The sequence below is a fragment of the Bos javanicus genome, chromosome X (assembly GCF_032452875.1).
Source record: "Bos javanicus breed banteng chromosome X, ARS-OSU_banteng_1.0, whole genome shotgun sequence".
NCBI lineage: Eukaryota > Metazoa > Chordata > Mammalia > Artiodactyla > Bovidae > Bos > Bos javanicus.
In genome coordinates, this window is record NC_083897.1 from 94514735 (window position 1) to 94541439 (window position 26705).

At 43.6% G+C, this 26705-nt stretch overlaps 1 protein-coding gene across 1 annotated transcript in view; it reads right to left on the bottom strand.

Annotated features, from left to right (window-relative positions):
• Positions 1 to 7197: 7197 nt before the first annotated feature.
• ITIH6 (inter-alpha-trypsin inhibitor heavy chain family member 6) overlaps positions 7198 to 26705 on the bottom strand; it is a 34556-nt gene continuing 15048 nt past the window's right edge. Inside the window, 19 exon segments of the mRNA XM_061408799.1 lie at positions 7198 to 7409; positions 8515 to 8680; positions 8682 to 8809; positions 8848 to 8928; positions 10114 to 10226; positions 10408 to 10447; positions 11305 to 11562; positions 15263 to 15426; positions 15428 to 15515; positions 15518 to 15752; positions 15754 to 15887; positions 15890 to 16204; positions 16207 to 16239; positions 16242 to 16553; positions 16556 to 16948; positions 16951 to 16984; positions 16986 to 17068; positions 17787 to 17958; positions 22781 to 22897. Of these exon segments, the coding sequence (XP_061264783.1) occupies positions 7198 to 7409; positions 8515 to 8680; positions 8682 to 8809; positions 8848 to 8928; positions 10114 to 10226; positions 10408 to 10447; positions 11305 to 11562; positions 15263 to 15426; positions 15428 to 15515; positions 15518 to 15752; positions 15754 to 15887; positions 15890 to 16204; positions 16207 to 16239; positions 16242 to 16553; positions 16556 to 16948; positions 16951 to 16984; positions 16986 to 17068; positions 17787 to 17958; positions 22781 to 22897 (3078 nt within the window).

A 26705-nucleotide genomic window follows, 5' to 3' on the forward strand; every position in this document is an offset into this window, starting at 1 on the left:
AGGCCATGATCTTAGTTTTCTGAATGTTGAGCTTTAAGCCATCTTTTTCACTCTCCTCTTTCACTTTCATCAAGAGGCTTTTTAGTTCCTCTTCACTTTCTGCCATAAAGGTGGTGTCATCTGCATTTCTGAGGTTATGGATATTTCTCTCGGCAATCTTGATTCCAGCTTGTGCTTCTTCCAGCCCAGCATTTCTCATGATGTACTCTGCATATAAGTTCAATAAGCAGGGTGACAATATACAGCCTTGACGTACTCCTTTTCCTATTTCGAACCAGTCTGTTGTTCCATGTCCAGTTCTAACAGTTGCTTCCTGATCTGCATATAGGTTTCTCAAGAGGCAGGTCAGGTGGTCTGGTATTCCCATCTCTTAAAGAACTTTCCACAGTTTTATTGTGATCCACACAGTCAAAGGCTTTGGCATAGTCCATAAAGCAGAAATAGATGTTTTTCTGGAAGTCTTTTGCTTTTTCCATGATCCAGTGGATGTTGGCAATTTGATCTCTGGTTCCTCTGGCTTTTCTAAAACCAGCTGGAACATCTGGAAGTTCATGGTTCACGTACTGCTGAAGCCTGGCTTGGAGAATTTTGAGCATTACTTTACTAGCGAGTGAGATGAATGCAATTGTGCAGTAGTTTGAGCGTTCTTTGGCCAAGAGAATGCGCTGGTCATAGCAAACATGCTCTTCCAACAACACAAGAGAAGACTCTACATATGGACATCACCAGATGGTCAACACTGAAATCAGATTGATTATATTCTTTGCAGGCAAAAATGGAGAAGCTCTATACAGTCTGCAAAAACAAGACCGGGAGCTGACTGTGGTTAAGATCATGAACTCCTTATTGCCAAATTCAGACTTAAATTGAAGAAAGTAGGGAAAACCACTAGACCATTCAGGTATGACCTAAATCAAATTCCTTATGATTATACAGTGGAAGTGAGAAATAGATTTGAGGGACTAGATATGATAGAGTGCCTGATGAACTATGGAATGAGGTTCGTGACATTGTACAGGAGACAGGGATCAAGACCATCCCCAGAGAAAAGAATAGCAAAAACAGCAAAATGGCTGTCTGAGGAGGCCTTACAAATAGCTGTGAAAAGAAGAGAAGCGAAAAGCAAAGGGGAAAAAGAAAAATTAATCATCTGAATGCAGAGTTCCAAAAAATAGCAAGGAGAGATAAGAAAGCCTTCCTCAGCAATCAATGCAAAGAAATAGAGTAAAACAACAGAATGGGAAAGACTAGAGATCTCTTCAAGAAAATTAGAGATACCAAGGGAATATTTCATGCAAAGATGGGCTCAATAAAGGACAGAAATGGTATGGACCTAACAGAAGCAGAAGATATTAAGAAGAGGTGGCAAGAATACACAGAAGAACTGTACAAAAAAGATCTTCACGACCCAGATAATCACGATGGTGTGATCACTGACCTAGAGCCAGACATCCTGGAATGTGAAGTCAAGTGGGCCTTAGAAAGCATCACTACGAACAAAGCTAGTGGAGGTGATGGAATTCCAGCTGAGCTATTTCAAATCCTGAAAGATGATGCTGTGAAAGTGCTGCACTCAATATGCCATCAAATTTGGAAAACTCAGCAGTGGCCACAGGACTGGAAAATGTGCTAGTGTTAGTGTGTCCCAATGTCTGTGTACCTCATGTGTAGGCACTGATATCCATGTGTTCCAGCGTCTGTATATCCCAGTGTCTGTCTCTTAGTGACTATGCACCATTATCTATGTTCCCAGTGTCTGTCGCAATGACTATATATCCCCAATTCACTATATATCAAAGTTTCTATGTATCTTAAGTTCTGTCTGTATCTGTGTACCATGATGTCTATGTATACCAGTTTCTCTTTATCTCTGTAAATTAGTGCATTAGTGTCCATGTGCCCCAGTGTCTGTGTGCCAGCATGTTTGTTGTATAGCTCAGTTTCAGTGTTTCTGTGTGCCTCAATCACAGTGTCTATCCCACTCTATGTGCCCTAGTGTTTTTGTACTAGTGTCTGTGTATCTCAGTATCTGTGAAAAGAGTGTCTGTTTGTCCCAGTGTCAGTATATCCCCATGTCTGTAAGTTCCAGTGTGTATGTATCCTAGTGTCTGTGCAAGTGCCAATTTACTGTATGTTCTATTATCTGTGTCAGTGTTTGTTTGTCCCAGTATTTGTCCCACTTTGTTCCAAAGTGATTGTGTGTTCCAGAGTAAGCATGTTTCAGTGTGTCTATGTATTTCAGTGTTTTGTGTGCTTAGTGACTGTATCCCAGTTTCTGTGTGTTTGAGTCTGTGTATCCCAGTGTCTACATATTTCAATGACTGTGTCCCTTCGTTAGCATGTTGTAGTCTGTTTGAGTCTCAGTGTTTGTGTGCTTCATGACTATATCACACTGTATGTCCTAGTGTTTGTGTGTTCCAGTATCTGTAGGCTTAAGTGTTTGCTACTGTGTATGCCAGTGTCTGTATGTTTTCTGCTGTCTGTATGTCCTAGTTTGGGAGGACCCTGATGTTTATGTATTCCATTGTGTACCACACATCTCTATGTATCAGTGTTTGTGTGTCTCAGTGTCTGTATGTCCCAGTGATTTTTTTTCTCAGTGTTTATGTATCTTGTTTCCCAGTGTCTAGGTCCTTCACATTTCACTAGTGTCCCTAGTGACTGTATCTCCCAGTGTTTCTGTATATCCAAGTGTCTATGTGTGTCAGGGGCTGTGTCCCATTGTCTATACGCCCAAGTAGCTGTTTCTAAATGTTTATGTATCCCAGTGTCTATGTATTTTAATCTACAAGTCCTTATTTCTGTCTACTTCTGACTGTGCAACAGTTTGTGTGTCAAAATGACTGTGTGTCACAGTGTATATATACATGCTGATGTATGGCAAAACCAATACAATATTATAAAGTAATTAACCTCCGATTAAAATAAATAAATTTATATTAAAAAAATGACTGTGTGTCACAGTGTATATATAGTTCCCAGTACCTATAGATCACAGCCTCTCTGTACTCTAATGGCTGGGTGTCCCAATATTTGTTTATGCCCTAATGACTGTATGTTCTAGTATCTGTGTGTCTTTATGTTTGTGTATGTTCCAATATCTGTGCACACAGTTAGGAAAACACAGATACTGGAACACACAGAGGCTCACAAATGCCCTGACACAGAGATGCACAGATTTTTTATATGTCCCATGGCCTGTGAACCCCAGTGACTGTTTGCATGTTGTGTATGTCTCTTAATTTCAGTGCTTGTATACTTCAGTACCTGTAGCCCAGTGTCTGTGTGTCACAACATCTGTTTGATCGAGTTTTGTGGTGGTTCTATGACGGTTCCATGTCTGTATGTGCCTCAATAACTGCATGTCCCAGGATGTGTCCCAATTTCTGTGTGTTCTGATGTCAGTGTACCTCAGTGTGTGTATATTCCAGTGTTTGCTTGTTCCACTGTTTGTGAGGTAAAGTGTCTGTATGTCTTAGTGTTTTTAAATGTCCTTATGTTTCTGTGCTTCAATATCTGTATTCTATTTTTGTGTATTCTAGTCTCTGTATGATCCTGAGTTTCATTTTTTTCATATTTAAGTCTCTATGCCTCAGTTTCCTTGTGTCCCAGTGGTGCTATGTCCCAGTGTGTGTGTGTGTCCCAGGTTCTATGTATCCTTCTGTTTGTATATCCCAGTGTCTGTGTATACCAGTACCTGTGTGGCAGTGTCTGGTCCCATTGTTTCTGTGTGCCAGCATCCCAGTGTGTTCTGATGACTGTTCTAGTATCTTTGTGTGTTGCATTAGTATATTCCAGTGTCTCTCTGTGTTTTATTGGTTGGCTATATTTCCCAATGGCTATGTGCCTCTTAATGTATGTATGAGCAAGTGTTTGGCTGTGTTTCAGTGTCTACATATTTTAGTTTCTCAAGGTTTCTGTGTTTCAATGTCTCTGTGTTCTGGTGTCTGTGGTTTCCTTTGCATATTGTAGTTCACTATCTGCATATCCTTGGTTCCCCATAATTCTGTGAGTTTCTGTTTCCTGTTCTTTATGCACCTGTCTTATACACTCTATTGGTCTTTTTACTTCAGTGTCTGTATGTTCACCTCTCTGGGTTTCTTGGAGTCTCTGACTGTATTCTCCTGCTTCTATCTGTTGTTTCTGTGTGTGCTTGATCTCTGTATGTTAGTATTTGTGTATCTTTATCCTTCAATGTACTTGAGTCTTTGCATATCTTGTGCTCTAGTGGTCTATATCTCCCTGTCTCTGTGTGCCCATGGATCTCTGCATATTAGTGTCTGGGCATCCAATGAGCCTTTCTGTTTGAGTGTTGGTGCATCCCCTTTTCTGTTCATCATTGAATTTTTGTGTTCCTGAATCTTTACATGTTCCTGGATCTTTGCATTTTCCTGAGTCTTTATTGTGTCCTTGTGTCTTTGCTCCTCCTTGAATCTGCATGTCCCTGAGTCTTTGCATGTGATCTAGGATCTAGTGTTTGTGCATCACTGTGTCAGGGCGTTCATGAGCCTCTGTGTGTTCCAGTATCTGTGTGTTTCTATCTTTCTGCATCCCCAAGTTTTGCATATCCCTGAACTTTCATGATGCACTGTAAGTGTGTCCTGGAATCTCTGTATTGCTGTTCTGGGTGTCTCTCTCTGAGCCTCTGTGTTCTAGTGTCTGTACTCACGAATCTGCATATGCCTCCTTCCACGTGCCCTTTGTTGGTGAATCCCTGAGTCTGTGCATCTCTGGGGCTTGGCTCTCCATGTCTGTGATTTAGCATTTACCCTACTTCTCCATTTATTTTCTGCAACTTTTGCCAATGTTTCTGTATTAGTTTCTTGATATTGCTATGGCTGTGTCTTAAGTTGTTCTGTGCCTCAATACCATTCTTTCCTAGTCCATAGATCTTTTTATCTAGATTCTCATGGCTGTGTTCTTGTTTCTGTGGGTCTGTTTGTTAGGGCGTTTCTTTGTATTGGTTCCTCTTTTTGTCTTTCTCTGTCCCTGTTTCTGTTTTGATCTGACTCACCATGTCTGTGTCACTGTCTCTCTATTTGTGTCTGGTGTCTGGATCCATGTCTTTTTATTTTTTACCCACTATCTCTGTGTCCCTGGGTCTGACTCACTGTCCCTATTTCTTCATTTGTGGCCTTGGTTCCTTTTTTGTGTGTCTCTATTTCTGGGCATCCCCAGGTGTATCTTTATTCAGTGTTTTTACCCATTTGCTTATGTTCTGTGTGTTTGTTTCTCTATGTCTAGGTTTCTTTATTCCTATGTTGATCCTTCCAGAAGTGTCTATGTTTCTGTCCCTATGTCTATTCTATACGACTGTGTTTGTGGGTTCACATCCCCATGTCTACTTGTTCTAAGATTTCTCATTCTGAATTCCTATATCCCTGTCACTGTGTCACAATATCCCCATTATTCCTGGGCTTATCTTGCCTGTCCTTATGTTTGTTACCTGATCTGAAACTTATCTCTTCAATGGTGTTTGTCATGGTTGAGATGTCTGCATTCCCATGTCTTTGTCCTTGGATCTCTAATTATATAAATTATGTTTCTGTCTCATTCTTAGTGTGTTCCTCTGCATGTGTGTGTGTCTTTGGGTCTTTATCACCAAGTCTGTATCTGTGTAACATTGAATCTGTTTCTATGTCCTTATAGGTTTTGGGTCTTGTGTCTCTGTGTTCTCTTATCCCACATCCCATGTCTGCATGCCATCATGTCTATGTGTTTCTGCCTTTCTGTCCTTGGTGTGATCTTGGCCAAAAACAAGACTAAGACTGTGGTCTTGGTCAACGTCAAGACCAAGACTAGGATCTTGACCAATGTCTCCCTGGTTACCTCTGTGTCCCTGTGTCTGAATCTCTATCTTTTCATTTTGTATGTTGTTATGTCTCAGTGTCTTCATATTATTCACTGTGTGCCTGTTTCTGGGTGACCCATTTTTGTCTCTCTGCCATTATCTTTGTGACAGAGACAGCACCTCAAAACGGGGATATAGAAGCTCAGCCAGGGAGCATCTGTATCTCTGGGTTTATGTACCTGATGCTGTCACACTGGCTTCCTGCCCCCATCTTTGTACGTCTACATGCCCCTATGTCTATTCTCTTTATTTTGAAATCCTTGTATTTCCATATGTCTCTATCTCTACCAATTCATATCTGTGTCCTCATTGCTGTTTCTGTGTGTGATCTTGTGACTTTGGTTGTGAGTAGTATATGTGTGTGCCTTCTGCTGTGTCATGGGATCCTTTTTTGTTCATTCATTTCTTTATTCAGCAAATATTTACTAAGCACCTACTAAGTGCTAAGAACTGGGGATACATAGATGATTTAGAAAAGGTCCTTGCTCTCAAGTAGCTCACAGCCTAAGTAAGGGATCCAGACAAGTAAATAGTATGCACACAGTATGTACAAGTAAGTACATAGTATAAAAGATGAATTTGAATGGAATGGGGGTGGGCTGTGGGAACACAGGGGACCAAACTCAATCTATGGGAGGGGTCAGGGAAGACTTCCTAGAGGAAGTGACAACTAAGACTTGAAGAATGTGTAACATTTACCTGAATGAAGCCAAGGAAGGGAATCCCACATAGAAGGAAAAGCACATACAAGGGCTGATTGGTGGGCATGTTTGTGTGCATGCATAGTCGCTCAGTCATGTCTGAGTCTTTGTGACCCTATGGACTGTAGCCCATGGGCTCCTCTGCCCATGGGATTCTCCCAGCAGGAATACTGGAGTGGGTTGCCATTTCCTCTTCTAAAGGATCTTCCTGACCCAGGGACTGAATCCACATCTTCTGCATCTTCTGCCTTGGCAGTCAGATTCTTTACCACTGAGTCACTTGGGAAACCCTAGGGGAACTGTAAGAGCTTTAAATAAGCCATGGGAGCCAGAGAAGGTTGTGAGGAGTACTGGTGCTTCAGGTTTTTGTTTTAAAGAAGTCACTTCTAAGGTTGCTCTGGACTATGGATTAAAAAGGGTAGAGACTGGAGACAGTAAGGACTGTGAGGAGGCAGGAGTCTCAAAGCCTCTAGTTCCATAGATCTGCATATCTTTGTGTATGTGTTCTGGTGAATGTACCACTTAGTGCCTGTGTTAATGTGTGTGTCCCTGTGTGTTTTCATGTCCTCAGGGCTTTGTTCCTGGTCAACCCTTTGCCCTGGCCTCTGAGTCATCAGGTCTCTTGGCTGTGGGGTTCAGGGACCATCACAGGACATAAGCAATGTAGGGTTGGCCCAGAAACCACCGTACATGAGAGCATCCCACCAGCCAGTAGGAAGCTCAGTGGGGCAACAGTCTTGGTGAATCCTTCAGCAGCTTCTTGCCTATGACCACAGGCACATCTGGGCCCTGGTGCCTTCTCAGATTTGGCCCCATAAGCCCTGCCACCAGCTTGATGTCTGCATGCTGGAACTGTCCTGAGGGAGAGAGATGGAAATCCAGTCAGATCAGTGTCCTGAGTCCCACTGATAGTTCTGAGAGGATCCTAAAGCAGGGAACCTTGAAAGAAAAGTAGGAGGGAGAAGAGGCAGCAAAGGCCTGGAGGAGGGAAGAGACTGAGCATTGTGTGATTTGTGGAGGAGTCAGATGGGACAGGAGTGTAGCATGAAAGTAGAGGGCCAAAGTGGATGAGATGGCAGCAGATAGGGTATAGTCTGGCTTGAAGGAGATGACAAGTTAGATTAGAGAAGTGAGGAGGTTCAAAGGAAGTAAAAATATCTGTTCAATCCATCAACACTGCCCAAATTCTTTGGTGGGGGTCTCGGCCTCAGGTTCTGCTAGTGTTTCCTGACCTACAGTCTGGCTTCCTGCAAAACCCCTTTACATCCAGAGGGATCTTTGTAATACTCAGATCTGACTGTATCTTTCTCCTGCTTTCCTGATGGCTCAGACAGTAAATAATCTGTGTGCAATGCAGAGATGCAGGCTCAGTCCCTGGGTCGGGAAGATCACCTGGAGAAGAGAATGGGTACCCACTTCAGTATTCTTGCCTGGAGAATTCTATGGACAGAGGAGCCTGATGGGCAACAGTCCATGGGGTCTCAGAGTCCAACACAACTGAGCAACTTTCACTTTCACTTTCTCCTGCCTATGTCTTTTCATGACTCCTATTGTCTTCAGGAAAAGTCAAATTCTTCATGCGGGCACTCTGGTCTGACTACTCCAGCTCCATCTCCTCCAATCTCCTTTCTTTTCCTCTACACATTTGCTCAGCTTTCCATACTCAGTGTGGGTCTCTCTCCTACAGGAGATCTTTCTTGAGCTCCAAGGCTGGGCAAGGTGCCTCACCCTGGATTCCTCCAGCTCTTTGGACTGCTTTCTGTCTAGCACTGATACTCACTGGGATCACTATCCATGTCTGGGTCTGTCTTCTTCTTAGATCAGGAGCTCTCCAAGGGCAGAGCTTGGTTCTGATTCTTCTTTGTGGTTTGAGGGTCAAGATGCTGGGGGCTAACTGACCTTTCATTGTGGCAGAGTTTCTCTTGGGACTGGTGCTCCCTGGCCACTATCAGCCTCAGTAACACTTAGCCAGTAGGCCATGGGCCAAGGGGCTGAGACTTGAGCCACTGACCACATAGAACCCCAGGTGTGGTAGTTGCAGGATGCTGGGGTTCTGGTAGTGGTGCTGGAGACCTAGGAATTCAAGGTAAGGCCCAACGTAGAGGGTTTCACATGCTGCAGCAGTCACACTGGAGCTCCAGCTAAGGCCTTTTCAGTAGTGCAGGCTGGTCCCAGGACAGAAGCAAGGTACCCTTACCTTGAACAGATATGGAAATGTGGGTAATGGAAACAGTGTAGGCCCAGGGTATACAGGGGTCTACAGGGCCAACACAGGGTTGGTACAGGCCTACAGACCTACCTGGAAGTAGGTACAGATCTGGTCCTTGTGCCCTGGCCTTGATGGTGTCCCAAGAAGCTGTCTACTCACATGCAGCCCTGCGGGGAGAAGAATGCTTACCAGGAGCACAGGGTTTCACATGGTCATTCACATGGTCACCCATAGCACAAGAAGGGTGAAGTCTCAGTACCTGAAATTCAGATGAAGTGGTGCAGATTTGTGGTTAGAATGCTAGCTCCTGAGGATAGTGCTTCTACCATAGCCTATCCAGCTGCTCCTTCCTGTGCAGTGTGTGAGCATGTATGTATATGTGTGCATGCTTACCCCAGTGGGGCTGTTTGCATGTGTGTTTGCCTCTGAATGTGTAAATGTGTGGTTTAGTTCCATTCATCTGAATATCTCTGGGCATATCAGTGCATCTGTATATTTGGGAAAAATGTTATGGTAGAATGTATATTTTTTTGGTTGTATGTTTATATACGTCTCTGGATATGTGTTTCTGGGCTTCCTAGGTGGCACTAGTGGTAAAGAACTTACCTGCCAATGCAGGAGACATAATAGACTGGGGTTCGATCCCTGGGAAGATTCCCTGGAGGAGGAAATGGCAACTCACTCCAGCATTCTTGCTTTGGGAATTCCATGGACAGAGGAGCCTGGTGGGCTATAGTTCATAGGGTCGCAAAGAATTGGACACGACTGAATAGACTTGGGACTCATGCTGGATATCTTAGTGTTATAAATCTTGGTGAATAGTTTATGTCGTGTGTGTCTGGTTGTGTGTTGGTAAATATTATGTATCTTGGGGTGTTACTGAGTATGCATCTGTCTGTGTATCATGGAATTTGTGTGCATTGGTGTGTTTTATGTATCTAGAGTAGCAGAGTGTGTGTGCCTGTGTGTGTTAAATTCTTGTGAATTGGGATGAATCTGGGGTTATCAGTGTATGTATGTTGATAAATGTGTCATTGTGTATATCTGGGCATGTATTATGCATCAATATGTGTCTAGATGCATATTTGTATGTTACTATTTGTAGGTGTGGAAAGTGTCAAAATATATGTCCCTGGGTGTGTGTTTTTGTGAGTTTACTGTATGCCCTGGTATGTGTATGTGTATCTATGAGTGTCTTGGTGTTAGAGTGTATTTGTGTTTTAATGTGTCTGAATATGCACTTGTGTGTTTGTGAGGTGCACTGTTATGTGTTTGTATTAGTCCACAAATGTCTGGAGGTGTTGACGTGTGTATTTGGCTGTGGAGTTATTATGAGATAGAGTCTTTGGTGCTCTCCCCTGCCTTTGGGTCATCTATGAGTTGTAGTAGTTCTCCTGGATGCTCATCCAGTGTGAAGAAGATCTTCTCTTCTGAGTGTGGGATGTGGATCACAAAGGGGGGTCCCATTTATTGCAAGGCAGGAGGCACAACTCTGTAGTTATAGCCTTAGAAGGTATGGGAGATGAGGAGAGGGAAAGAGAGAGTAGGGGAAGATAGGAGGCCATGTTTATCTCCCCAGAGAGACAGTCCAGCCCCAGTCCCAGTGCACAAGCTGTCCTATACTCAAGTCAGCAAGGGTGGCTGGCTTATCTAAGGATGAGAAAGTGAAGATGCTTGGCAACATGCCTGCAAAAGATAGGAGGACTGTGTTGATAGGAGACTGATTATTACATTCCTAGTAACTCTGTGGCCCCCTGGCCTCTGAGTCACCCCAAATTCCTGAGCTCAGTACTTAAGTCTTTTCTGATATCTAGTCCCTGCCTAGCTCTCCACTCTTCTCTGTATGCTCCAGCCTAACTGAACTGAATATTCTTATGGGTACCTTGCCTTATCTTGCTAGTGACCCCACTGTTTCTATTTCTCCTGCTACTTGGAGTGCTCTCGTTCTTTTAACTAGTAATAATCAATTTCTAGTCATTCTTCTAGGTCAGCTCAAATGCTATTTTAAAATTTTATTGATTTATTTTTGGCTGCACTGGGTCTTCGTTGAAGCACCTGGGGCTTTTCCTTGCTGTGTGTAGGCTTTCTTTAGTTGTGGGGGCTACTCTTACTTGTGCTGCATGGGTTTCTCATTGTGATGGCTTCTCTTGTTGCAGAGCATGGACTCTAGAGTGAGTGAGCTTTAGTAGTTGCAGCATGTGGGCTCTAGAGTGTGGGCTCAGTAGTTGTGACACATGGGCTTAATTGCCCCACAACATGTGGGATCTTCCCAAACCGGGGATCGAACTGCTGTCTCCTGCATTGTTAGGCAGATTCCTATCCACTGTGCCACCAGGGAAGTCCCGTTAATATTTTAATTTGCATTTTCATTATGACTTAAGAAGTTGAACATTTGTTCTGTTTTGAAGTGCTGGTTTTAAGTCAATTTTCAATTGGATTGTCCTCATTTTTCTTACTGCAGATTTCTAGAACTTTGTTATATATTATTAACATAAGTGGAAATGAAAGCTTGGGGGTCTTTGTCAGCGGAGCTCTTTGTTCACCTTTCGCTAGTACTGCAGAACTTTCCTGAGATTTCATGCTGCCTCCATCTCCCCCACAGATCTCTTCAGAGTTGCTGTCCCAATGAAGATTCCCTGCCAAGTGTAAAAGAAATAGGAGAAATCCTTCACACTCTGAGGGCAAAGAGGTCTCCAGCCCACCAAAAGGCATACCTTCCTTCTGATTAGGAGAGTCTTCATTGGCTTCCCAATCTGACCTTGAACATTGCCAAGACTGAGACCTTATGCTCCCCATGGCATCTTAGTTTTTCAAGCTCAGTCACTCAGTCATGTCCGACTCTTTGTGATCCCATGAACCACAGCACGCCATGCCTCCCTGTCCATCACGAACTCCCTGAGTTCACTCAGACTCATGTCCATCGAGTCAGTGATGCCATCCAGCCATCTCATTCTCTGTCGTCGTCCCCTTCTCCTCCTGGCCCCAATCCCTCCCAGTATCAGAGTCTTTTCCAATGAGTCAACTCTTCCCATGAGGTGGCCAAAGTACTGGAGTTTCAGCTTTAGCATCATTCCTTGCAAAGAAATCCCAGTGCTGATCTCCTTCAGAATGGACTGGTTGGATCTCCTTGCAGTCCAAGGGACTCTCAAGAGTCTTCTCCAACACCACAGTTCAAAAGCATCAATTCTTCAGCGCTCAGCCTTCTTCACAGTCCAACTCTCACATCCATACATGACCACTGGAAAAACCATAGCCTTGACTAGACGGAACTTTGTTGGCAAAGTAATGTCTCTGCTTTTGAATATGCTATCTATGTTGGACATAACTTTCCTTCCAAGGAGTAAGCGTTTTTTAATTTCGTGGCTGCAGTCACCATCTGCAGTGATTTTGGAGCCCAGAAAAATAAAGTCTGGCACTGTTTCCCCATCTATTTCCCATGAAGTGATGGGACTGGATGCCATGATCTTTGTTTTCTGAATGTTGAGCTTTAAGCCAACTTTTTCACTCTCCTCTTTCACTTTCATCAAGAGGCTTTTTAGTTCCTCTTCACTTTCTGCCATAAGGGTGGTGTCATCTGCATATCTGAGGTTATTGATATTTCTCCCGGCAATCTTGATTCCAGCTTGTGTTTCTTCCAGTCCAGCGTTTCTCATGATGTACTCTGCATATAAGTTCAATAAGCAGGGTGACAATATACAGCCTTGACGTACTCCTTTTCCTATTTGGAACCATTCTGTTGTTCCATGTCCAGTTCTAAGTGTTGCTTCCTGACCTGCATACAGATTTCTCAAGAGGCAGATCAGGTGGTCTGGTATTCCCATCTCTTTCAGAATTTTCCACAGTTTATTGTGATCCACACAGTCAAGGGCTTTGGCATAGTCAATAAAGCAGAAATAGATGTTTTTCTGGAACTCTCTTGCTTTTTCCATGATCCAGCGGATGTTGGCAATTTGATCTCTGGTTCCTCTGTCTTTTCTAAAACCAGCTTGAACATCAGGAAGTTCACTGTTCACATATTGCTGAAGCCTGTCTTGGAGAATTTTGAGCATTACTTTACTAGCATGTGAGATGAGTGCAAGCTCAGTTACATTCAAAATTCTGAGCCTGGTGGGCTGCCGTCTATGGGGTCGCACAGAGTCGGACACGACTAAAGTGACTTAGCAGCAGCAGCAGCAGCAGCAGCAGTATAACATTTATGACATGCATTCACTTGATCATTTATTTATTCATTCACGTGCTGTTTAAGTATCAGGAACATGGTGGTGAAAAAGTCAGTCATGATTTCTGATGTGGTGAAGCTCATATTTAAGTTGGGAAGGCAGGCATGAATGAAATTATAATTACCAATTGTGACAAATGCTATAAGAAAAAAAGAATAGATTGACCGAGAGAGTTGCAGGTACTCAACATAGTTTGAAGCAGTAGTAAGAGGTAAGAAGGACATCTGAGTTGAGATTTAATGCATGATCTGGAGCTTGAGTGACAATGGAAGAAATGAGGGTGGTAGGCAGGAGCAGGGCAAAGCAGGTCAGAGCAATTTTCAAGCAGGGGGAACAGCTTGGAAGAGGTCCCTGTGTGGAGGCAGGGGAGAGGGTAGGGCCTATTGGTGGAACAGGAGGCCAGTGTGGCCTGAGTTCAGAGGGTGAGTGGGAGAAGGTGAGGTCAGAGAGGTATGGGATATAAGGCAGGTCATGCAGGGACTTGGAGCTCATTAAAAGGACTTTGAACTTTACTCTAAAAAGTATGATAAGAAATGATAAGTGCAATAGGAAACCCTTGAGGGGAGTTAAGTAGGGAAGAGACATGAAGTGATATATGTTTTTAAATGATCCCTTTGCTAGGGAAGAATGTCCAAGAGAATATCTCAAAAAGGGAAGAAGGAAAACCAGTGATGAGTCTGGAACAGTTTTCTAGGTGAAGCACAATGGTAGTCTGCCCTAAGATAGTGACAGTTGGGGTAGTGAGAAGTGGGTGCATTTGACAAACAGAGATAACTGTGTCAGGTATTGAAGATGGATGGGATATTGGGAGGGAGGATGGTGAAGGAGAGGGGTATGTCAAGAATGTCATGCCCAAATTTATATCCCTGTGAATTATTGTCACCACCAACTTGTTCTAATCCTGCCCTATAACATCACCCAGGAAATGTCACTCCTCTCAGCAAGGTGAATAATGAAGTAGTGAATCACATTCATCATGGGACCAAAGTGTGTAGGTTCAAATCTCTTACTAGTGGTGTGAAGTGGTGTCACTTCTCTGTGCTTCAGTTTCCCCATGAGTAAAATCCAGATAATAAGAGGCTTTTGGTGAGGATTAAATGAAGACTACAAGTACGGTATGTAGATCAGTACCTGTACATAGGAAGAGCTAAAAAATGTAAAAAACTAGAAATAAAACCACCATATGAATCAGCAATCCCACTCCTAGGCATATACCCTGAGGAAACCAAAATTGAAAAAGACACTTGTACCCCAATGTTCATTGCAGCACTATTTACAATAGCTAGAACATGGAAGCAACCTAGATGTCCATTGACAGATGAATGAATAAAGAAGTTGTGGTACATATACACAATGGAATATTACTTAGCCATAAAAAGGAATGCATATGAGTCAGTTCTAATGAGGTGGATGAACCTAGAGCCTATTATACAGAGTGAAGTAAGTCAGAAAGAGAAAGATAAATATCATACACTAATGCATATATATGGAATCTAGAGAGATGGTACTGAAGAATTTATCTGCAGGGCAGCAATGGAGAAACAGACATAGAGAACAGACTTATGGACATGGGGAAAGTGGGGGAGAGGGTGAGATGTATGGAGAGTAACATGGAAACTTACATTACCATATGTAAAATAGATAGCCAATGGGAATTTGCTGTATGTCTCAGGGAACTCAAACAGGGGCTCTGTATCAACCTAGAGGGGTGGGATGGGGAGGGAGATGGGAGGGAGGTTCAAGAGTGAGGGGATATATGTACACCTATGGCTGATTCATGTTGAGATTTGACAGAAAACAACAAAATTCTGTAAAGAAATTATTCTTCAATTAAAAATAAAAAAAATGTAAACATTATTTCACAGCCTTTGGAAAATTTAAAGACAACTGTCATCATCTTCCTCATTTTTTATATTCCTCTCATTAAACAGGGGTGTTTATGGAGCACAAAACAACGAATCAGACCTACCTTGCCCAGGGATGCTCCCATTTATAGCCCCACATCCCTTCTCTGCTTGTGAAGTATAAGCAATTCTCTTGTCCAACAAAGCAAATGTCAAAGCCACAGCTTGACCAGTTTTTTTCAGTCTTAACATCTCTTCTCTCCCAGGGCCTCTAATTCTGTGCCTATGTGCTGAAGCCCAGAGAAGTTAAGTATCTCATTTAAAGTCTCAAAGCAAGCAAGCAAGTGGCTTAAATCATAAAAATCTGTACGGGCTTCTGGTTCTTAGTGGTCTCTATTCTCTATTCCCTTGTGGCTTGACCTCTTGTTCATAGACACAGGTGGTGCTTTGGGGCTCTGGCAACAGGTCATGCTGATGCCAGAGCCTTCCAGGGGGCAGCAGAGAGGGCAGGGTGGGGTGAAAAGGAGTAGTGAGGAATTCTCCAAGGGCAGAAATGGTCATGGTACTGCTGGGACTTGTGGGACTTGAGACTGTGCTTGGGAGTATGCAAAGCCTCTGGAGGTGGGGGCCTGAGCTTGGCAGGCCTGGAAGGTAATGGGATTTTGGGTTTATTAGGAGTTGGTGTCCTAGATTGGAAAGTGATAAACCTAGGGAAGGTTGGTGAGGTGGGGCACTAGGTTTAAGAGGTGATGGAATTTTAGGGGTCTTAGGTAAGAGGATCCCAGGTCTAGGATATGGCATGTTGTTTGGGGTCTTAGGAGCAAGAACCCTTGCTGTGGTGTGTGGTGGGTATATAAGGATCTGATGTGTGGAGAATTCAGGCCCGGGCTGCGACAGGCTTTTTGATTGTGGTATAAGTACCCCCAGGTTGTGGGAGTGATGAGGCATCTCATTTAGTTTGTAATGGAGCACCAGGTTTGGAATGCAGCAGAGTAGCATGTTTCATAAGGCCAGTTTGGGGAGGGGCTAGAATGCTATAATTCAGAGGTGGGACTTGTGTCTTGAATTCATGGCTAATACAGTACCGAGGTTCTGATGTAATGGTGTGCTGGACTTAAGGAGCAATAGGGCACCAAAATTTGAGAGCACAAGGACAGCAGATTTTGTCCTAAATTTTGGCTGAACCAAGGTTCCAGAATCCTGTTATGCTGGAATTTGGGGCATTGGGTATGCAATGGTGTATGGGGTACTAGGGCTCCGACCCAGTGGCCTTAATTCCTTGGAACTGGGCATCTTCTTTGTAGAGACAAGAGTAGTTGAGGATAAATAGAACTTTGATTTCACAAGCCTTTATTTGGGAGAAACAAAGGGCACTAGGTTGGTTGGGTTGTGCCTGCCCCTAGGCCATGACTAAGGGCATGATGGTGCCTGGTCCATCTGTGGTAGAAGTCTGTTTCCTGGCTTTCTCACTGGCTTTTTTGGGCTGTGCCACGACCAGTAAAGTCAGAGGTGTGACAAAATTTTGTTAAAGGGACAGACTGAGGACTTTGGCAGCCAGCATGTGGTGAGTGCTGGCATCACAAGCGTGGAAGCATGCCTCCAGTAGCTCTCTAATGGTGATGTAGGCCCAAAGGCAGTGTATGAAGTGGGCTACATTGGGGGCTGGCTCCTCTGGAAAACCAAAGACCTTTTGGCTGCTGTTGGCGGCCACTTCACTGTGGCAGGCCATAGAAGCTGACCCTTGGGGCCATGGGCTTTCAGGTGGATGTGTAGTTCCTTCTTGCCTGGCTGCACTTGGCCTGCCACTACAGGCCCTGAACCACCAAAGTAGTTGGGGAAAAGGGCCCAAGGAGAGGCCCCAGTCAAGCCACCCAGGTAGTCCAGATGCACATCTGCCAGCAGAGACATGGAAATCTCTTCACAGAGGCCTCTGGCTGTAGGGGCTGCACTGGTATCTTCATATATGTGCCAGGCTGCTCCTCAGTTCTCTAGGGACAAACAACACAGCAGTGGGAAGTCAGCATCATTCCCCAAGGCCAAGCTGAAAAGGGTCACTTTGTTGCCCAGTGCCTGACGGATGTTAGAGAGGATCACACTGGAAGTTGTCACTCCAGCTGTGGGCTCCCATCTGTTAGGAAGATGATGAGAGGGATCCTCCCCCACATTGGGGCTCCTCCCAAGCTCCTGGTTGCTATGCTTTAGCACTGAAGCAGCTGCCAGCAGAGCAATGTTGATGTCAGTCTCTAATTGGAGAGCAGGCTGTGAGACTACCTTTTCTAGTAATTTCTACCCCCATTCCAGACACACTGAGCACCTCGTTAACCTCCCAGGCTCAGTCACATCTCCTTATCTTTGCTCAGACTGTTTCCGCTGCTTATCCTTCCCAATTCCCCACTCCCACACAAACTCCCTGAGATCTGACTGTGGGTCCCACATGTCCTTGGCTTTTATCACTTCCTGTCTCAGATTGCTTTGCCTGTTTCCTGGGGGGATGTCTCATTCTTTAGTCAGATTGGCAGCTCCTCAAGGATAGCATCCCCACCTCTATGCTACAGGGGAAGAAGGGGCTGAGTGGTCAGGAGGTGGTAGGAGGGGGATTCTTCAGTAACTGTCTGAGAGAGGATTGATCAAAAGCCAAAATCAGGGCAGAAACTTACTCAAAATACTTAGAAATAAATATCTAGATTATTGATAAAATACAAAACGAAAGTTTTAGCAAACTGAGTATATGCTTTAAGGAGGAGGAAACTCAGCCCCAAAGAGGAATGTGCCCTAAAATACATGGAGAATAAGCTGTGCTCTGTTAGGCAAAGAAGCACAAAAGGATGAAGGAAGATATTTGTGTAAAATTTAAAAGTGATATTTCAGACATTATGAGAGGTAAAGTCGATGGGTGAATGATGGGAGAATTTCCCATGTTAGCAGAGTCTGCCGATTTGAGTAGGTAGGTCTAACACTTACAACCAGCATCTTCCATATGGCCCAGGTAGTCCTTAGCACTGTGGACATACTGGACGGTGGCCTGGATGGAGCCTCCAGCTTTCCAGACACTAACTGTGTAAGAAAAGGAGATGATGTTGAAGTAGTCACTGGCCCACAGGTTACCAGGGATAACATTCATTGCCTTTTTAGTCTGTAGGATATAGACGAAGTAAAGGAGATGGACCAAGACCTGAGGTCTTGCTCAAGACTGAAAGGCACTTTCTATACAAAGTACTGCAGTCTAAGTGTTGTAGGGTTTTAACATTTTCTGATTCTGCTGCTGCTGCTGTTAAGTCACTTCAGTCGTGTCCGACTCTATGCGACCCCAGAGACGGCAGCCCACCAGGCTCCCCCTCCCTGGGATTCTTCAGGCAAGAACACTGGAGTGGGTTGCCATTTCCTTCTCCAATGCATGAAAGTGAAAAGTGAAAGCGAAGTCGTTCAGTCGTGTCCAACTCTTTGCAACCCCATGGACTGCAGCCTACCAGGCTCCTCCATTCATGGGATTTTCCAGGCAAGAGTACTGGAGTGGGGTGCTATTGCCTTCTCCTTTCTGATTCTAGCACTCTGTAAATCTAGAAGTCCTAAGACCTAAGTCAAAATGCTCTATAGGCTCTAATGGCGCAAAGCCTAGAACTGCACTGTCCAATGGTAACCGCTAGCCACGTGTAGTTATTTAAATGTAAACATACGTTGTTGCTGTTCAGTCACTCAGTAACATCTGACTCTTTGTGACCCCATGGACTGCAGCATGCCAGGCTTCCCTGTCCATCACCGTCTCCCTGAGATTGCTCAAACTCATGTCCATTGAGTCAGTGATGCCATCCAACCATCTCGTCCTCTGTCATCCCCTTCTCCTTCTGCTCTCAATCTCTCCCAGCATCAGGGTCTTTTCTAATGAGTTGGCTCTTCACATCAGGTGGCCAAAGTATTGAAGCTTCAGCACCAGTTTTCCAGTGAATATTCAGGGTTAATTTCCTTTAGGATTGACTGGTTTGATCTCTTTGCAGTCCAAGGGACTCTCAAGAGTCTTCTCCAACACCACAGTTCAAAAGTATCAATTCTTCTGTGCCCAGCCTTCTTTATGGTCCAACTCTCACATCCACACATGACTAGTGGGAAAACCATAGCTTTGACTAGACTGATATTTGTCAGCATTTAACTACTGTTTACCTTTGGAGTATATTTAACTAACGAACTGTACATTAATTAAAATTGAAGAAAAAGTCAAAATTCTGTTTCTTCACTTGCAGTAGCTACATTTCAAGAGTTCAATAACCACATGTGGACAGCAGCTACTGTATTCAACAGTAAATTAGTACATCTAAAAGTACATACTTTTAGAACATTTCCATCATCAAAAAAGTTCTACTGGACTGTGGTGGTCTAGAAGGTTCAAGCTCTGTGCTTTCAGAGCACTAGGATTCATGTTCCTATGGTTTCTGAACCCCGTGACCCAAGATTCAATGATTCCAGGGCTGCCCTAAAGTTTAAGAGTGTTGGATCCCCTGGAGAAGGGAATGACTATCCACTCCATTATTCTTGCCTGGAGAATTAAATGGATAGAGGGGCCTGGTGGGCTACAGTGGTTGCAAAAAGTCAGACATGACTGATGACTAACACGTCAATGATTTTGCATGCTTTGGTTGCAGTTCTCTCTAATCTGTTCTTCTACCTTACCACCTGTTTCTTCCAGGCTGGTCTTCTCACCAGCCCCCAGATAACCTAGATTCCATTTCATCTCCACAACTTTGCTCTTTATTTATATCTTCACAGTTACTTCAGTTGCTCTTTCTCTGGGCAGCCCTTCCTTGATTGCCTACTCTGATCCATGCCTTTCACACCCAGACATTCTCTGTCCCTGGCTATTTGCTGATTATCTTATGTGGAATATTTTCATCCTCCATACAGATATTGTGTCCTCTGAGAACAGGGCTTAGAATGCTACTTCCCCTTGGCTCCCTTCTCCATGATGTATTTAGTATAGGGCTAGACTCAAGGAATATAGTATGTAGGTTCTAGTATTAGGTATCATTTATAGGATACTTGCTATGTTCCTGGCACTGTAGTTTAGATGCATAAGCTCATTTTATCTTCACAGCAACACAATAAACAAAGTGCTAATAATATCCTCATTTTACAAGTGATGACATTGAGGCTCAGAGAGTGCTGTGGCTAGTCATTGATGGACCAGGGCCTCAAATGTGTATTTTGGAGGTGTTAAATCCAGTGATTTAAGGCATAACCTTTTATATAGGTGTGGATTCTAGAAACCACACGAAGAACATTTGTGGCTTGCCTTTCTCTCTACATCTTAAACTGATAGAAGATGCCTTGAGTGCTCCTAAGTAGGTCACAAGTTTTCCTGCCATAAGATGGGATAGGTCACACATTCTGGGATCAGAAGCTGAGCATCATATTCTTATTTCCATTGAGAGGACTGTACATAAAGGATGGCGTTTCCTAAGAATCTCCTATCCAGGGACAGATTATGTTTTTAGAAGTATGTTGCTTAATCTCCTACTATTTGGAGATTTTCCAGCTGTCTTTCTGTTGCTGATTTCCAGTTTTATTCCATTTAGTCTGAGAGCATACTTTGTATGATTTATATTATTTTAAATTTGTTAAGGTGGGTTTTATGACCCACAATGTAGACTATTTTGGCAAATGTTCTATGTGAGCTTGGGGCAAATGTGTATTGTTGGATGAAGCATCGTATAGATGTCCGTTAGATCCAATTAATTGATGGTGCTATTCAACAGTGTCCTTATGTATTTTCTGTCTGCTGGATATGTCCATTTCTAATATAAGGAAATTGAAGTCTCCAACTATATTAATGATTTTTCTATTTCTTCTTGCGGTTCTATTAATTTTTGCCACATATATTTTGACACTGTAATTTCAATTGAATACACAGTAAAGATTATTATGTCTTCTTGGAGACTCAACCTTTTTCCATAATATAATGCACTTCTTAATCTTAAAAATTGTCTTGCTCTGAAGTGTACTTGGTCTGAAATTAGTATAGCTGTTCAGCTTTCTTTGGGTTAGTGTTAGCATAGCATATGGTTCTATCCTGTTACTTTTAATCTATCTGTGTCTTTATATTTAAACTGGGCTTCTAGTAGAAAACATATAGTTGGTTCTTTTGTTTTGTTTTCTTTTAATTGACACTGACAGCTTCTATCTTTTAACTGGTATATTTAGACAAGTCATCATTAAAATGATTACTGATATAGCTAGATTAATATTTGCTATATTTTAAAACTGCTTTCTCTTCATTTCCCTTTTTTGCTTTGTCTCCTACTCTTTTTTCTGACTTCTTTGATTTTAATTGAGTGTTTTATATGGTCCTGTTTTCTCTTGTCTCTTAGCATATCCATTACGTTAAGAAAATTTCTTAGAGGTTGCCCTAGAGTTTAAAATATGCCTTTACAGTTAATCCAAGTCCACATTCAAATAACACTCTATGACTTCATGCATAGTTCAAGTATCTTGTGACAGGGTAGTCCAATTCCTTTCTCTTGTCCCTTATACCACTGCTATCATTAATTTCACTTATCAATATGCTATAATCACTGAATACATAGTTGCTCTAATTATTCTGAGTAAATTGTTATCTGTTAGATCAATTAGTTTAAAAATAAAATATATTATTTTACCTTTATTTATTATTTCTCTAACAAACTTCCTTTCTTTATGTAGATCCAAGTATCTGAGCCATCTCATTTTCCTTCTCTCTGAAGAACTTCTTTTAACTTAGCTGTGCAAGACAGGTTGGTGACAATTATCTCAATATTGGTTTGGCTGATAAAGTCTTTATTTATCATTTTGGAAGGGCAATTTTGTTGTCAAATTGGGTGGTTTTCTCCTTCAACACTTTACATATTTCACTATACTCTCTTTTTCCTTGCATGGTTTCTCAAGAGAAATTCAATGTAATACTTATCCTTGTTCCTCTATAAGAAAGATATTATTTTCTGTGGGCTTTTGGACTTTTTCAGGATTTTCTCTTTGTCTTTGATTTTCTGCATATGCCTCCATGCACATCTTTTAGCATTTATCCTGCTTAGTGTGCTCTGAGCTTCTAGGATCTCTGATTTGATAGATGTCATTTGTTATTTGGAAAATCTGTGCCTGTTATTCCTTCAAATATTTCTTATGCAACTTTCTTTCTTCTCCTTATGGGAATACCATTAAACACATTACACTTTTGTATAAGTACATAGTTCTTGGATATTCTGTTGGTTTTCTATTTTTGTTTTCATTCTCTTTGCTTTTCAGTTTGGGAAGTTTCTATTCTCATTCTTCAAGTTCACTGATTCTTTCTTTGGCAATGTTCATTCCCCTGATGAGCCATAAAAAGCATTTTTCATTATTGTTACAGTGTTTTATATTTCTAGCATTCTTATAAATTTTCTTAGAGTATACCTCTCTGGTTAAATTTCCAATATGTTCTTGCATGTTGTCCACTTTTCCCATTAGAATCTTCAGCATATTAGCCATACTTGGCTCCATATCTATGGCTCCTAAGAATTATAAGCCCAGGGCACAGTACTCTTTTGGCTATGTAGTCAAAAAACAAGAAAACAAAGCTGTGGCCCCTTGACAGTTCAGAGTCTAAAATGATCAAAGTTTTAATATTTTTGACTCAGCCTTTATGATGCCAGAGTACTCTAGCTCAAAGGCTCTTTAACTCTGAGCCCTTATGAGACCTGGAGGCTTGTGGTGGAGGCTATCGATGGGCTCAGGCCCTGTGGTCCTATGTTTCAGTATTCCTAGGGTTCTGTGGCTCCATGTCTATGGGGGTTCTGATTGACAAGGAACCAAGACACTAAGGTACGCCTAGGCCTATAAGGTCAAAGGGTGATGGGATGGCAGGGAGTCCGGTCTCAGGGAACCACTGTTCCAGCACTCTGCTTTCTGAGCTTTCTAAATCAAAAGCTACAAAAGACCCCCAGGGCCCCTGTTACCTGCTTCATCCTGGTACCACACATGGAGCCACTCATGGCAAAAACAAACCCCACATTTTTACCAACAGGTGGAAGGCCTCTGGGTGCAAAGTCATAAATAAAATAGCCGTTGTAAATCTGAGGAAAACAGAAGTGAAATCAACAAAAACTGTGAAGCATCTAAATCAAGTCCTCTCTTATTTTGCTACATAAAACTCTACTCTTTTCCTTCCTAGGCCTTACCACTCTTGCCATTAAATAGGCATTTGTGGGATTGCTTGCTCAATGTCCGTCTCCTCCACCAGAACTATGTATCTCTGCTGGTCAGACTGCCAGCCCAGGGCCTGCCCCTGAGTGTGGAGAGAATGAGACTGGCTTGAGGCCAAAGGCTCCAAGGATCAGGATGTCTGTAATATGTGAGTTCCTGTCTGTGAGAGCTGGGCTTGCACAGTCTTGAGGGCCCCTAGGGACGATTTGCCTGGGTTCCAGGAAATGTAAGTACTGTTTCAGCCTCTCTCTATAGAGTGAGTCTGAGGCCCAGCTCCATTGCTGCCAGGGGCTGGGAGTTTGCAGGGCCTCCCTCTCCTCCTTCAGCCTGCTTTCTGCTGTTGCTGGGCAGAGCAGGGAGGGGAGGAGGGAGCGGAGTCTGAGTGAGCAGTTTGTTCAGAAGGGATTGGTTAGACCAGGTGCAGATGCCTTGGGCTATCAGGTATGTGATTGGCTGCTGACCCCCATCCCCCACTCCATCTCTCTTTCTGCAGAGCCTGGGGCCTGGGACAGCTGAGGGAAAAGGAGAGGGAAATTGGGAGGGCCCCCAGGACCAGTGCAGCTCAGCCTAAGCAAGTATAGGCTTGCAGAGGGTCTGTGCTGCCCAGAAGCCTGCAGCAGGCTCTACCCCAGGATAACCAGCTTATTCTCCTCTCAGACATTCAGGCATTCTCTGATCACAAAGCTGGACACACTATCTCCCCCCTCTTGGAGGGCGGGAGCTGGGAGTGGAGAGAAGGAAGGAAGGTGGGAGGACATCTTGCTCTTCTCCTCCATGCCAGCCTTTTAATTAATTCACAAGCACAAGTTTAGGTGTTGTAGGCACTTTCCCTTGCACACTACAGCAGTCCCCCAAAGCCTGAGTCAAACATCCTGCAACTGCCCAAGCAACAGGCAGAGTCCAGCTCTCTTTCCATGTTCTTCCCATACGTGTGTAGGTGAGAGCTTCTGGGAAAATCACATCCCTACCTCTCCATGCACCCAGGTTCACTGGTGGTGCCACACCTCACATCTTATAAACCAGCGGCATTACCTCTCACACTCCCTTCAGCTATCATGCCACGCTGTTCTCAGGAACCGTCTCCCTTCCCTCCACAGGAGAACAGTAAGGGCACCAGGCCATGTCCCTTGGACTGCCCACTCCCCTCTCGCACAAGGTCCACATGCCTATATGCCTCATCCCTCTACTGAAAGACAAAACAATCCTTCCCTGACCCCATGCATGCCCAGCCTCCAGGACCTCTTCCACCAGCCAGACTCCTACTCTCCAACCCCACCCATGCACCCGACCGGGTCTTCTTTAGAATTTAAAAATGTTGCTGTCTTTTCCATCCACTAAGACAACCTCCATTCATCCCAATCCCACACAAACTTCAAACCAGCTCCTTTCTTCCCAGTAGCATGCCGAGGTAACGAACTCACAGCTGTAACGGTCTTCTCACCTCCAGTTTACTCCGCTGCCTACTGGAGCCTAGCTCCCACCCTCACCACTGATCCTTCTCTCACCAAAGGCAGCAATGACTAGTTGGTTTGAAAACTCACTTCATGTACTTCAGTTCTCCTCAGACTGCACCTGCCTGATGTTGTTCACAATTGACAATCACTTCTGGTCCTTAGAAGAATCTTGTCCCCCTGGGATTCAGAGATGACGAAAGCTCCTTATTCTCCTACAGGCTCTCAGGCCCATAGGGTTCAGTCTCTTTCTTCAGCTCCATGTTCTCCCCGTGTTCCATAAGCAGTGTTGCCTAATATTTGTCAGTCGTGGCATGCAAAGAAAATGATTACATTTGTGTAGCACAATGGGGGAAGTGGTGGGCATTTAGAACCCTGAACAGCCCAATGTCAGTTGGTGGGGCTGGATATCCCAAGGGTTGTGGAGGTCAATAGCTGCTAGACTGAGAAGCTCTGCTTTAGCAACTGCCATCCTAGATCTGCTCTTCTGGCTCTAGACGTTCTGCTTGGGTCACCTCCCTAGCTCTCTTGGATTCAACCCATGGATCTCCATTGCTGACCCCACAAGTCCTTCTCCAGTCCAATGCTCTTCACTCGTTCCCCCTCCACAAATTCATACCCACTCACCACTGGACTCATTCCCTTGGATGGCTCAAACCTCTCAACATAAATTTTATATTCCTTATCAAGCCCCTGCAGCACTCATGGCCTTCAGGCTCACCTCTGAACATACCATGAGCCTCAAATCAACGCTTCAGGAGCTCCAATCCTCTTGTAGTTCCCTTCACACCCGTGGATTTTTCCAACCTCCATTCTTTGTATCATGCAACCCTCAGTTTACTAGATTGCCTTTGCCTCTGAGAGCGTCCTTCCCAACCTGGCACATGTCTTTGAATTCTTTAAGACCACAGTATGTCTTTACTTCCTCCAGGGAGCACTCTCTGACCTCCTCACCCCTCACAATGGCTTCCATCATACTTAAGCTGTCATTGACAAAGCACTTCTCATCTTGTGTCATTCTTGCATGTCTCTGTTTCACCTGGAGACAGTAAATAAGATCAGTGTGTGATTCACTTCAGGGTTCCCAACACAGGCAGTAGTGGGCATAACGGATTAGGTGTTCATGGAGTGAGGGGGTTGGGCTTTGAAAGGCAGGCATACTCGAGCAAAATGGTAGGTAGGTGGATTGAAGGGTTCTTGTTTTGGGGATGCAGGAATCAGAGCACACCCTGGATGGGAGTATCAGTTCAATTCAGCCGCTCAGTCATGTCCGACTCTTTGCGACCCCATGGACTGCAATATGCCAGGCTTACCTCTCCAACACCAACTCCTAGAGCTTGCTCAACTCATGTCTGTCAAGTCAGTGATGCCATTCAACCATCTCATCCTCTGTCGTCCCCTTCTCCTGCCATCTTCAATCTTTCCCAGCATCAGGGTATTTTCCAATGAGTCAGTGCTTCACATCAGGTGGCCAAAGTATTGGAGCTTCAGCACCAATATTATTCAGGACTGATTTCCTTTATGATTGACTGATTTGATGTCCTTGCAGTCGAAGGGACTCTCGAGAGTCTTCTCCAACACCACAGTTCAAAACATCAGTTCTTCAGTGCTCAGCTTTCTTTATGGTCCAACTCTTACATCCATACACGACTACTGGAAAAACCATAGCTTTGACTAGACAGACATTTTTTGGCAAAGTAATACCTCTGCTTTTTATTTATTTTTATTTTTAAAGAAGTGGCTTCAGAAACCCATAGGTATAAATTATTCACAATTCATACCTCTCCTTTTTTAATATGCCATTTAGGTTGGTGATAGCTTTTCTTCAAGGAGCAAGCATCTTTTAATTTCATGGCTGCAGTCACCATCTGCAGTGATTTTGGAGCCAAAGAAAATAAAGTCTGTCAGGGTTTCCATTGTTTCCCCATCTATTTGCCATGAAATAATGGGACTGGATTCCATGATCTTAGTTTTTTGAATGTTGAGTTTTAAGCCAGCTTTTTCACTCCCCTTCACTTTCATCAAGAGGCTCTTTAGTTCCTCTTCACTTTCTGCCATAAGGGTGGTGTCATCTGTGTATCTGAGGTTATTGATATTTCTCCTGGCAATCTTGACTCCAGCCTGTGCTTCATCCAGCCCGGCATTTCACATGATGTAGTCTGTATATAAGATAGATAAACAGGGTGACAATGTACAGCCTTGGCATACTCCTTTCCCCATTTGGAAC